Consider the following 14493-nt stretch of genomic DNA (forward strand, 5'->3'; position numbering starts at 1 on the left):
GAACTTGGACAACACAATATGATATAGTAGCAAATTAATCAGTAGCATCTGACTGTTAATTAAATAAATAGTATAATTTGGGCCTACTGTTTGTAGACGAGTACACTGCTCACCCTTCTCCACAAAATGAGAATGAACAGAGGCTCATACAACAGCAGCCCAAAGGGAAAACAGACTGAATCTTTATCAAATTCCGGTTTGTTTTTATTGTAAAGTTGGAGAGTTGCAAGTAAATATATGACCTCTGATTTCCTCCTCAAGAGTCAGGTATTAGATCTTTAATCTGGTCACGCATGTATGTTATTGATCAGCATGTCGATGTGTGAATCATTTTCTCAGTATACTGTTCATCCTCCTCCACATCAAAAGACTGAGCAGGGGCTCAAGTTACAGCAGATGGAAACAGGTTCTCCTTAATCCTGCCAACAATGAATAATTTCCAAGGATTTGGAAATGTTTGTAAAAGTGGGGAGTTTGGGCACGTACAAACGAGACTCTATTTAGAATGAATAGAAAGCATTTAAAATGTATAGAAATACATTAAAATATATTTTTGGTTTTTTTTTTGTCGAAAAATAAAAAGGTTTCCTTACAGAGCTTGATCGTGTATTTCTTATTTTATCATCGTTTTGCTATCTTCTCACATGGGAACCTCAGCCTACCTGGGACAAGGTGGTGGCCTAAGTGGTGATTCATGCGCATGCGCGTTTCCTCCTCCATACATCATATTATAAGGGGCTGCCCGGGGAGCGGAGCTTGGTTCAGTGTACAGTACTGGACCGGACCGAGGCGGGCAGGAAGGAAGCATACTTGCAAGGCGGAGGAGATGGAGGACAAAGAGAAAAGGAAGAAGGATACAAACTCCTCCAAGAGCGACAGAGTCACTTTGAAAAAAGAAATTGGACTTTTGAGCGCTTGTGCTATTATCATCGGTGAGTGCGTGACAGCTTTTGTCTTAAAACATGTGTTTATGCAGATCGGGTGGATACGGTGAATTCATCTACAAGGAGAGAAATTGAAGGAGGAATACTGTAACGTGGCGGGTTTGCAGTTGTTGCTTTGCTGATAAAGTTACAATACCATGGCACACAATAGGAGTCAGTCACAGGAGGGGGTCGTTTTTATTCGGGTACTGGTCTACAGTAAGCACACGTTATGTAAAGTAATATAGTTTATCATTCAGAAATGGTTTAAAAGTAGATGAGCGTATTGGCACACACACACACACACTGCCTAAATACGCGCATGATTGAGACGCTTTTACGCGCGGATGGTTTCCTTTTGATGCCTCGGTCCAGTCTGAGGTATTGTGTGGAAACTGTTGCATCAGTCGGGATGATCTGAATCTGAATATGGTCATGCTTACGTGGCTGGATCTCCTCAATTTGAACTTGAAAGGCATGCAGACAAAGCACAGCCTCCAATTGTTTCTATATGCAGTTGAGCATTCAAACACATTTACGGGATGGGATACTGGGTAAACCAAGCAGTAATGTTATTCTTTGCCATCCTTTTATGACCCGCCCATACTACAGAAGCACTCAGAGAGAACATCACAGAGAAAGCAGCTTAAGGTCTGTTTTAAAATAGGAAGTTGCAAACGGTTTCTTGTAAATTATGATGTTCTGAACAGCGATACAGTGTAAATAGCCTCATCCGCAGCAGTAAACTCAACAGGTTATGTAGTATGTACCATGATCATCTGACAATAATGTACAGGGTTCCCCTGGCACCAGCTGCCAGCTGATAACCACTCTTATCCAGCCTCTATATTTATGGAGGCAGGGGGAGAACGCAGCTATTGACTTAATGACATTACATGAATGCTGTCATGAGGTCATTAAGTTATTTTGGTGTGAGACATTCTGTTCTGGGATATTGTTGTTTAAACTTAAAGGGACAGTTCACCATACAAACATATATATGTGAGCTACATGGTACTCTGCTTGGGGTGCTCTAAATGCAAAGCAAAAACATTTACTAAAATCAACAGCATGTAATTCCCCTGAAACCATTACCTGGTTAATGAAGATAGTCAAAAAAAACGTTGTGTGCAGTTTTACGTCAGAATAGTTTTCTTTCTACCGTGCAGAGGGAAGCGTGCATCTCCTCATGGATGAGAGACTCTAGACAGCGTGTAAACATCAATGGCGGCCTCCTCAACTGAGGTGTGAGGTGAGCTAGCTCAGGAGAGCCTCATCCTTGAGTAAATGTACACTTCTGAAGGTAAACACAGTGTTTTGTCCACTTTTTAGGCTGGGTTGCGCCCTCACTGCAATCCCAATTGTGAAATACATAATTTCAATGGAGAATGTTTGTTATGTGGCATTTAGTGTGTCTCACATTATTTATACATCACGCCACAGGCTGTGCGTATGTGGGTCAAAGAAAGAATATAGTTCCTACATGAAACTGCTAATCAACACGAGAGTCGATTATCTTCTGTAAGTGGGTCATGATTTCTTTTGAGTTTTTCAAATGTATCTTTTTGGTGCTCTGAGCACAAAAATTGAGTTATACTCAGATTTAATAATTTTTGCAAATTATAGTTGTGTTCGATCTACTTGAAATGGTGCTTCTAGGTATCTTTTAGCAAATGTATAGCAACACAACAAATAAAAAACAGCACTCTGTGTGGTCATAGCGACTATTTGGGAATGCACCATGGTAATTCAAAGTCAGTGCTTCAGCTTAAATTAACTGCGTCATGCTTGGGTTAAGTCGGATCCAGAATGACTGTTGGATTGGTTCCATCTTGGTTACTCTGTTGGATTCGGGTCTGGTTCAGACAGAAATGTGCGGCTCCGGCCGATTGATTTAGCAGGCACTTTTATCCTAAGCAAATTGCAATGAGTGCAATCAATCATGAGGCTAAGACCCCATTTACACGGGAACGTTTGCGTTTACGTACAGTATGCGTTTTCAAAAAAGTCTTCCGTTCACACGCAATTGGCTCAATTAACGTGTCCGTTCACACGAGACCGCTCGACCCGCTGGAAACGCTGTAGTACATATGCCGGGCCTGTAAGTGGCGCTGCTGCCGCCACAAAATACACCAAAAGCAGTGAAGAAGACCCCGGAGCATGGTTGCCATGGTTGCCCTTCTGTTTATTCTCCGCGGTGGACGGCATGTGCTCCTGCTGTAAATCTCTCCGGTAGTCCTCCAGCAGATGAAAAACACCCACCTCTCCGCCTCTTCCAAGGGACGAGGGAACCATGCGGCAGAGTTTCCGTTAATATTTTTTTCCCCCGGTCAACATGTCCGTTAAAGTTTAAATCTTCCGGACAAAATTAGAAAAGTGCCGGTCAGAGGTCTTCTTTGTTATTTATTGAGCTTTAAAACAAATTGATAACGACTCTATATAATAATATAAGAATAATAAACGGAGCCTCTCTTTTCCTCCCCCTCTTCTGACAGCCCAGCAGCTGATCTCTGAGCAGGAGAGGTGGGGAGAGGGAGACGTGGGGAGAGGGAGGCGGGGCTATTTCATCGTTATCAGAAAATGATCGAATAGAGGCGTACACACGGAGCCGTTTGAGCGTTTGCAGATCTATCCACCTTGGGACCCGTTATCGTTTGCGGGGTCCGTTTCTATCGTTTTGTTACGGCCTCGTGTAAACAAAAGGGCTATACGCAAGATAAACTATGCGGATACAACCCGTATCGTCCTCGTGTAAACGGGGTGTAAAACTCATCATCATGCAGATACATTAGCAAGTGCTGCTTCATTAGCTTCAAATAACCCAAACCACAAGAAAAGTGCCATATAGTTCCAGTATAGTGGCGATGAGGCTGGGCCACAGAGCAAATTGCACCAAAGCAGTGTAGATTGAGATAAAACAGGTGGGAGGTATAATGTGTTTTTTTTTATTTTGGGGTGGACTGTCGCTTCAACTAACCTCTAACCATTTTTTGTGTATTACGGAGTGTTTATTACATTTTTTAGAATAGGAAACTAAATGTTGGCTGGATAATCAAAATATATATCTATAGCCCATTGACTGTATTCACCTTATAATATGAATCAACAGCATGCTGGATGAAAGGACTGATTATGACATGCCAATAGAGTTTCAGTAGACTAGATGAAGGAAAGAGAGAAGCTGTAGGAATGTGAGAGTACCCTCCATGGTTCCTTATTGTATGACTCCCAGGTGTAGCTCTGCAGTTGAGATCTGCAAATTATAAATTCCTACACCCCGGACCCCTCCAAACCAAGATGGCTGGAAGTTGAAGAGAGATGTTGAACATTATAGCCTGTTTAAATGTGGTTTTCAGAGTAAGCTCTCCCCCCCCCCTGCCTGCAGCTCATGGAGCGTTATGGTAATGCATATTTAAATCAAATGACTAACAAATCTGTTGCATGAGATCCTTCTTGAAGGTGAAATATGAATCTGTGAAGAGTGTTACAAAGAAGGTGCTGTGGTGTGGCACTTTAATAGTCATGTTATCATTTTAAAATCTTATCTTTAAAACTAAGGTCACTTCTATTGTACACTGAGAGACTGATACAGTTCCAGTTTATACTCATTCTTGCCTGCCTGTTTATCTCCATCTTTTGTTCTTTGCATGTCTTACATTACAAATCCTTTGGTATAAGCTCATTGTACACCCACAGTTCTGACTGTGCTTTACTGTTGATCCGAGAGCTCCAACAGGTTCTAATTTAATATCGCCAGTGTGATATGAGTGCTCAAATCACTCAGGTTGAGAGCCTACTGAACGCCTGCCAAGTCTTTCCTGTTGAACACAGACGGAGTGAAGCCTGCGTGGCAAGTACACACATTACAACCTGAGTCATGCTTCTACCCACCAGATACAGCCTACTCACATAGCCAACCAAGTAAGCCAAGTAATGCTGCTTTCTCTGTGTGCACTACTACTGCTTACACAGTGCGAGACAGTAAATCCCAGTGTATAAAATGCAAAATGCAAACCATGGCTCTCACCACATGAAGCATCGCTATAGGATACTTAAAATATCACAATTGTGCAACCAAGGTTTACCGTTAATCCCGTATTTTATCAGCCCCATCTTAACTCCTGCTGAACCTGCAAACATGCTTGTTATTACTGGTAAGACACATCCATGGTGAGAAAGAAAAAACATGCACCTACTGTCATTACATCACTTCCACACGAGGGTTTAAATAAGAGAGGTTTCTTTGTTGTTTGACTAGGAGAATTTATTTCCTCTTGTCCATTTTTCTAGTAAAATGGTGATTAATCTGAGTGGTCATTTTCGAGATAACGACCCGGGTCTGTAGGAGTCTGAATCCCACTTTCAGCTGTGCTGCCAAACTTTATGACATAACAAACACAACATAGGCATTACATAACGGCTCTGCATCTCAGCGTGGCCTCCACAATCAAATCTGACAGTGATAGATGCACTGTTCGGACTTCCTCTTCCCTGCCGCATCATTAGAGCGCATTCAGAGCTGCACGAACAGGGAAACTGCGATGGCGTGAGTTTCAACAGCTAAAGTGTTTACAGTGGGAAGTGTCATATATTGTTGAGAACACCCCTTTCTGTCCAAAAGTACTCAAAAGAAGAGAAAAACATGGACCATAGTGCAAAACAGGGTTTACATGGACAGCTGCTGTTTGTTGTCTTTCTCATGAATGTTAGTATTTGTTTTGTATTTTCTTTTCCTAGGGGTTCTGACATAGTGCCGTACTTGATCTGAATTCTAGTGTGTGCCTTAGCCAATGGAACAACCAGGAAACATCCATGTATCCCAGTGTCAGGACAGAAGAGCCAGCACCATGTTTTTACTACATAACAACATTAGTCGGTTGAACAAGATAGGATATCACCTCCATTCGCTCTCTATGGCAAACAAGTCATACTGCCTGTATGACTTGTTAGACCAGAGGTGTCCAAACATTTTTCACTGATGGCCACAAACTGAAAAATAAACAAAGGGATGGGCCACAACACAACTACAACGTCCTAAACGGTTCGGGGAATTCCACTACTCTTTTTCTGATTTTTGCGATGGAGTTCAGAGTATATCTGTAGTTAAAGTTCAGGCTACGCTCTGCCGCAAAACTCAATGACTGAAAACAAACAAAGATATTTATTTTGTATCTTAGAGTGCATGTATCCGTTTGGGTTGTACGTCCCTCGGGCCTATTCTCGTAAACCTGACATCTCAGAAACGCATCTCAGGATTTTTTATGAAATAGGGCCCAAACGCCTACTTCAACTCAAGGCTTCGCTGTTGAGATGTTGTTGGTCAAAGTTAAGGGTTGTGTGATCACACACAACATTTTTGTGACCAACTCCAAAATGTAAATTTTTTTAAATAATTAAAAAGTTGTATGAATTTGTATCTTCTGACCTTGTTGAAATTCCTCTGCAATTTATAATGTGCGGCCTGCAATGTCATAGGTATTGCAGCTGTACAGTATGGTTGCACACATTTGCCGTCTCTATAGAGAAAAGATAATTGCTTTTTTCAACAAAGTTCAACGTTTTCTTACCATTATTTTTTACTGCAACCTTGCGTTAGACTTCTCTGTCATCCAACATTCCACAGTTACAATATCTACTTTGATCTCGTTTCATTTGACTTGGTTGATACTAGAGTCAATATACAGTAATAGTTCAAAACCTAAACCACGTCAAAACCAATTTAACAGATGCATCCAGTACTCCATAAGACAGACATACATTAAATGGTAGCTGATCTTTGTAGGTTTCTAAGTTTCTAAATGAAATCAAACACACTTTAAACAAATCCCTAGAGATTTCTTTTCAAATGGTTGTGATTTTTTAATAAGACCCGTGGGATTTCTTTGCACCTGTTTTTTACAGGTTTTTTTTGGCCACGTCTGTTTTGTTGTTTGTTCAGCCTCAGAGTCAGAAGAAAAACCTGTATTTGGACAGCTATAATTAAGTTGAACAAAAAGACATTTCCTTAACAATGTTTGGAGGGTTTAAATGTTCCATTTAAATATGATGGCTTTGTGTGTTCTATAGGTAGACCTTTTCTGCAGACGTTTTTAGGCAAGTGTAAATAACCATATGTTTGGTTTCTCCTAAGGTAACATCATCGGCTCTGGGATATTCATCTCTCCTAAAGGCGTGTTGGAGCATGCAGGCTCGGTGGGTCTGTCACTCATCGTCTGGGTTTGTGGAGGGGGGATCTGTGCCCTCGGGTCCCTTTGCTATGCTGAACTGGGTGTCACCATTCCAAAATCTGGAGGAGACTATTCATACGTGACAGAAATCTTTGGAGGGCTAGTGGGGTGAGTACTTTTGTATTGTCTGGTTAGGGTTTTTACGTTGCTGTGCCTAAACTACAACAGTAGTTTTTACTTTACAACAGCTTTTTCTTCATGTTGACTGTTAGTTTCCAGCATTTTACTCCCTTGTTGTGGATTACACTTTAACCGCCCGGTGTGTGTACACAAGAGCGCTGGTTTAAGGACTGCCTGTGTTGAACCAATCGGCTCTAAAGGTCTTTTGACTTTCATCTGGTCATGTGATACGTCAGCTGATCACAGAGCAGCACTGTAAGACTAAGAAGCCCAAATGTGCCTTGCACTGTGTATTCCTGTGGAGCCACATGTTAAGACCCGTGTGGCTCATTGAGTTTCACGTTTGAAAGGGGACAAATAAACAAAGAATAACAAGTCACAGTAAGATCAAAATACTATATTCTGTTTTCAACAACAGTTTCCATCTGCTATACACTGATTTTTTTCACTGTCTCATCCTCATGTCTCAGCACCTGTATCTTGTAACTGATGCCAAGAAGCCCTAAAGAAAGTCACCCAACATCATCTTCTGCAGTGGAGCTGTATAGAACAGAGCAGAGCGGCCATTGCGAGGAAAAAACATTGAGGCCAGGATTTACAAATTGGTGTGCAAAAGATCAAATAAATGCCCTCAATTTAATCAAATTGTTTCAGAATTTTGGATTGATGTAGTAGGCATGAATTTGCTTCAGACATAAACAAAACAATACGAATGTTTGTCGGACACAAATATCCCAAATATGACAATACGATTTTGGCAATATCTTGATTTTATCAGCCATCATTTTCCATACTAAAATAGCTCCAGCTCAAACACCATTAATATATCACAACTGATAGCGCCATATTCAGTGGCGGCTGGTGGAAAATATTTTTGGTGGGGCTATGGAAATGGTGACCAAACCATACTAGGGGGGTCCGGGGGGAGAAATGGCCCCTTCAATTATGACTTCTGGTGATGTTAGAGGGGGGGGGGAAGGACAAATTGAGGCTTAAAAATATGAGATAATCCATAATCTTCAGTGTGGTTAGCTCTGAATCTTCCAAAACTTCCAAATACCTTGTCCTGGACATAGTTTCTACTAAACTGTGCAACAGTACAGCAGGCCCACACAAACTGCAGAACACTGGTGCTTTGGGAACACTCAAATGATTTAATTCCCATTTAAAATCAGGAGACTAAATACGAACATTATGTGCGTGTGTGTGTGTGTGTGTGTGTGTGTGTGTGTGTGTGTGTGTGTGTGTGTGTGTGTGTGTGTGTGTGTGTGTGTGTGTGTGTGTGTCATACTTGCCAACCCTCCCGATTTTTGCGGGAGACTCCCGATTTCATTGCCCTCTCCCGGTTTCCTCCCGGGGTCATATTTCTCCCGCATTTCTCCCGATTTCTGACAAAATCAGATTTACTCACGACTGTTTCCACTCGGACTTTAATACAGCTACACCATTGTTTGGTTTCCATGGTAGCGCGTCTCTTTAGTAGCGCGCGCAACTCAAAGTCTGAGAGGGTGAGGAAGATAGTCACAGAAAACTGAACAAGAATCGACAACTCGACCCTCTGCTCACTCCTTTCCTGTAAAATACAGGTCCAGCCCACACATATGCTCCATGGTGCTACAGGCATTGCCCTTACAACTACAATAAGCATGTAAATGTTAATCTACAGCTCCGGCGATCCACTAGCACCCGGAGTCTCCACCTGCAGACGCAGCCATCCTCATCAACTATTGTAGCGTCACCTTGGATACGAGTCCAAACAACTCACAGACTGCATTGGGCGCTGAAATTGGCACCCTATGACCATCAGATCTGACAACGCTGATTGGCTGAAATTATGTTTCGGCGGCATAGTTTACAGATAGCAACAGTCAGCAATGTGTTGGCTGCTGCTGCACTGGCTGAGGGCTCCTTTCTTAGCGCCCAGACGAGAGAGGGTAATGATACACGCTGCGGCCAGGCAGGAAACATGTGACTTATCAGTAACTTTAGACATCGTAACACAATTTTAAACTAGATTTTATTGTAGATTATACATTTTACTGATGTTCATTAAAAATAAAAATAAAAAATAGATATATTTTTTAAATATATATTTTTATTTATTTTAAATTTTTAATGACAATCAAACATGTGGGAAGAGGGGGGGGCGGCGCCCCTAGCGCCCCTATGGGCCAGCCGCCACTGGCCATATTCATTATCATGACATATGCAAGTATGTATTCTTCGTTCCCAACTGTATGTGGAGGTTTCCAGCTTACAGCTAGCAACCTTTCTGGCAACAATGAGACCCGCATGGAGATTCCAATATTCATATTCATTTCAATGAGAAGGTATCATTTAGGAGTAGCACAGTGGGAATACCCCAAAAAAAGCCTCACATCCTTGCATTCCCAAATATTAATTTAACTATAACTGTAAGTCTAAGCACAAGGGTATGCTAAGGGATGCTTCATGTTTTGTGAACACCATATCATCTCCCAGTCAAGTGGATGCCCTCTAATCCAATGAAGTGCTTCAGTTCCTTAATCCATTAATGTATACCACTCCATGTCATGTCCAATTGCTGTTGGAGAAAGATAAAAAAGGAGGTCATGCTGGTTTTACACTTATCTTTTGAGAATTCATCAAAATGTGCGAGCAATTTAATTAAAATTAGGGCACAAGTTACATCTTGCACACATACAGAAATATACTTTTTTTCTCTTTATGGCCACTCCAGGGCTCTATAGTACAGAGACCAACTACAGTTTGTAGCAGAAAGTTTGTAGCAGAAGTATAAAATAAATCACGGCAAAGGCCTTTTACTCTCGCATTTAAATACTGTTTGTTTTGTCTCTTTGTCCCGTAGCTTCCTGTTGTTATGGAGTGCAGTCCTTATAATGTATCCGACCACGCTGGCGGTCATCGCGCTCACCTTCTCAAATTACGTCTTGCAGCCGGCCTTCCCGGAGTGCCTTCCTCCGTACATCGCCACCAGACTCCTCGCCACCATCTGTGTCCGTGAGTAACAGCCTAAAGCCCTCACAGTCATTATTCATGAGTTATTCTGGTTTGGTGTTTTACCGTTATGTTTCCAAACTGGTATTCCCAGAGGTCATCTATATCCCTAACTCTTGGCGCTTCTTCCACACATTTTCTATTGATAAAGCTTCTGTTTCTATAGTTGGCTCATTCTGTTCAGCAACAGAACCTACTGGGGCTTTCAACCAATGAGATTACAAGATATGCTGATTAAGTAATTGATATATACACCGCATAGATCAATATTTGATTGGAAATATTTTCAACATTATTGTCGCAAATGTAATAATTGAAAAGGAAGCATTGCAAACCAATACATTTTTATATTTACAATGATTAGTTGATAAGGGGCAGAGCAGGGACCTCTAGCAACACGAGGGGAAGACAAATATTTGCCATTTGCCTATTCCACCCACATTGTAACAATACAAAGCTGGTTGAAAAGCGTCTGTTTTGTGGTCTTTTTTGAACTATTTAGCATAATTTCTAGACGGGTGACAGGTTGGAAATGTACTGTCCCTGATAGTATGGCAAAATGACAGTGGAGTTTGTACATTTTGTAATGAATCAATCATAATTAACAAGTTAGACAGCCTTAGTATGCTGCTAATGCTAACCACATTTTTCTTGTTAATGCCAAACAAACTGAAAACTTAAAAGCACATTGTTTTACCAGGGCAAAGACACCACTTATTTGTATTATATTTAAAGTCAGCAAGCCTTGATTTCAGTGCAACATCAACATTGACAGTCTCTATTATTATGCTAAGATAACTATGTCCTGGTGGTTAGTTCATATTTAAAGGGTCCTTAATATGTTTTATTATATTATTATTTTTTTTTATGTGGGACGAATAAAGGTATTCTGATTAGTTTTTGCCTGAAACGCCTCCATTTTGACTCCTTTGTTGAGTGACATCACTATATTACACTCGTGTTATTGGCTAGCGCTTCAACACATTGTACGTGATATGCTAAGGAGCGAGACATCTCTAAGCGATTGATAATAACAGAACAGGCCAGCAAACCAATCAGAGCAGACTGGGCTCTGGTTTCAGACAGAGGGTGAAAAGAGGTGCTGCAGCACAGGCAGTATGAAAAAAAATAAAGACCTTTTTGAACGGTAGAGCATGGAGACATGTCACAGTAGGCACAAAATACAAATATGAACCTTCTTTCAGCAACAAAGCGAATAAGAATATTTTCCAAAATGTAATCTTCCTTGAAGCCAACAATAATAAAAGTACAGGAAAGGACATTTTTTATTGATGATGCAAACATACAAATTGGTTGACGTGGGCCAGCGTGTCTAGGTTGAGTGCCTTAAAAAAAAAGGCTTGAGTTGACGGAAGAGGATTTGTTGCTGGAGGAAGTGTATTAGGCATAAATCAGTTTCAGAGGAACACGTTGGTGACCTGATACTGTGGCTGGCTCATTGCATTCCTGTTGGCCGCTTGCCTCGCTGTCACGCTGCCTGTGTCATCATGAAATCCCGGTTTACTGTTTCACACTTCAGACCTTCTAGTTATGTCATCCCTTAAGGAGGTCACCTGACTCTATGACCTAGAGTGTCTCCCAGTAAGGTAAACTTCCTTTTCCTAGATCAACCCTATAAGCATCACAGGGTAAAGCATGGAAACAGGTAATAATATAGGATTTAACAGGGATTAAAAGGGACATGAAAGGGAAAAACAGGGATTATCTGTTAAGGTTGTTAACTATATCATAGAAACATAGAAACCAACCTTACACCATATCATAAACAGACACAATCCATTCATTTTTCCAAATTAAATGTGTCAATTGCATCGAATGGAGCTGTATCTAAGACTCGTAAATGGATTTTCTGACATCCTTTGAAAGTGTAGTCTAGATCAAATGTGTCCATCAAGCAGGATAAACATAAACAAACAATGACCAACGTATTGTCAGTTTGTGGCCAACTGGTTGGGAGACCCTCTATGAATGTAAAGAAAGGGGAAAAAACGCAGAAATACAAGGATAAAACAACGTCTGCAAACCAAGTCGTGCTACCATCATCTCATCCTTTGAAGTTAATATAATACTGGGATAGTTCACAGTCTGCTTTCGGCTGTCATTGTCATTTGATAATTCCCCATGAAACGCTGTGCTCTACTTCCAGCCTCTAATCTGACTCGCGCCTTTCCATGAAACGCTGTACAGTACAGCAATCTGTATTTAAATAGCCAGAAGCTAAAGCAGACTGTGCATGTATCTGGTCAGGAAACTGGGGGATTGACGGGAGAGGGCTGAATATTTGTGCCTGAGAGCGCGTGCATATTGGGATGGGGTTAGCATTTACACAGCACGTGGGTGGACCTCCACTATTTTTGGCGACAGAGGGTTACAACTGCTGCTTAGTGGGGCCAACTCTGAGTGTTTTTGTGTTGTTCTCGAATGTAGTACGAGTTGTGTGTTTTTGTCACTATCAGTGTCAGACTAGATAATGGTGCCAGCCTTTGTGGACGCCGCTAATGAGAGGGTGTGTCTACGCCATTGTGCATTGTTTCAAGTGGTTTCCGTGACACTGTCTCTGAGCACCATGGAAACAGGATATGGGCAGGACACCTTGCACGTCAATGATGGGGGATCCCATTGGCCAACTGACATTCTGGTTGGATGTTTGGTGTTCCCATTGGCTGCTCGGTACCGCCTCCGTTCTCCTCTCACAGTGAGAGTGCTGTCACATATCTGTGATCAGCTGTTACATAAGCTTCAATGCTTGTGACTGAATCAGCAGGGTTCCACAGCTCCCTGATAACAGATTCAAAAAGTATTTTCAAAGCAGCTCCAGCATCCTCAAACACCAACAAGAGATATGTCACTCTTATCTTATCTTAATAACATACTTTTAGTTATAAATCTCCCCCTTGCAGACTTAAATGAGAAAAAAACATGGATTGCTATTTTCTTTCAAAGGTCACATGTTCCTGTAGCCTCTAGTTTACACAACTCTATATACAGTGAGTCACTCTGCGGTAGTGTTCATCAAAAAAGCCCTTTAGGCAAATTCAGGACCACAAACCGTAGATTGAGAGAAATGAAGACCTGTCAAGTCATATCAAATCTGCCCTAAGGCAAACAGTTATGTCGTTTTAATTCATTTCAGGAAAGTTCAAGTGTATTGGCTGTCAGGGAGAAAAGTGTTTTCCAGCGTCTTAGTCTGAAAGACTTTCTGAGATTAACTGGATTAATTGTTGTTCTGCACAGCTAGGGCTCATTGAAGCTTGGTATGTCAACAGAAATGTTCTTAGTGACAGGTTTATGAATGCGAGTCTGCCCCCTCCATTCTCCTCCTTCAGTGTACTGTAAGAATGTGACAAGTGGCCTAGGTGTGTATTTGTGTGTAGTTGTGGGTTGTTAGTGTTCTTCTAATAATAGGAGCCCTGGTCAGCCCATAGCAGCACAGTCATGTGTCTAGTACTCCCATTTCAAGAGATTTACTGTGTGCTACTATTTTATTCTGTCAAATATTCATTCGTTTTACTATATGGAATTTGCCAAAAACTGCACATTTTCCAGCAATAAATAGAATGTCATTTACTTCAAATTATACCTAACAACCACTAGAAACAGGGCCGGTTTTTGGCATAGGCGACAACCAGATCTGGGGGGGGGCGCTGCGCTGGTAGCTCTGGGAGGGAAAAAATAATTTTGACCGTTGGTGCTCATCCTAATTTCCGTCCTTGATGTAACAACATTCATAACTAGAGAATGCAATTCCTGAAGAAATTGCTAGTGGGAATGCTTTATGCTGAAAATGTGACGCTAAACTGCTATGCTGAAATGTAATGTGTAAGAAGAAAGTGAAGAATTTAGTTTGAAATTATACATGACCACTGGGGGCTTGAATGTGTGATAAGAGAAGAAAAGAAAGTAAAAAGGCTTGGAAAAGCAGCAGAATATTTGAACTGCAAACTTTTGAACTAACTTGATGGCGAATGATCTGTCGCCATGGCAACGGTATTTGATGACACCCCATAATACGCTTAGATGTGTTGATGGCTGCATACGTTGCCGTAGTCAAATCCTGCTTTTTTTAAATAAGACTATTGGCCAAAACCAAGTCGTATTTATCTTTTAATGACTTAGAAAGGGTTATTAACGCCTTTGTTACCTCAAGACTGGACTATTGCAACGCTCTGTATGTGGGTATGGACCAGGCCTCAATTAAACGCCTG

At 41.3% G+C, this 14493-nt stretch overlaps 1 protein-coding gene across 1 annotated transcript in view; it reads left to right on the top strand.

Annotated features, from left to right (window-relative positions):
* The first annotated feature begins 765 nt into the window (after positions 1 to 765).
* Positions 766 to 14493, top strand: part of slc7a10a (solute carrier family 7 member 10a) — a 30770-nt gene continuing 17042 nt past the window's right edge. The window contains exons 1-3 of the mRNA XM_034132707.1: positions 766 to 932; positions 7054 to 7258; positions 10119 to 10270. Of these exons, the coding sequence (XP_033988598.1) occupies positions 827 to 932; positions 7054 to 7258; positions 10119 to 10270 (463 nt within the window). The 5' untranslated portion in view covers positions 766 to 826. The remainder of the gene's footprint in view (positions 933 to 7053; positions 7259 to 10118; positions 10271 to 14493) is intronic.

The sequence above is a fragment of the Trematomus bernacchii genome, unplaced genomic scaffold (assembly GCF_902827165.1).
Source record: "Trematomus bernacchii unplaced genomic scaffold, fTreBer1.1, whole genome shotgun sequence".
Lineage (NCBI taxonomy): Eukaryota > Metazoa > Chordata > Actinopteri > Perciformes > Nototheniidae > Trematomus > Trematomus bernacchii.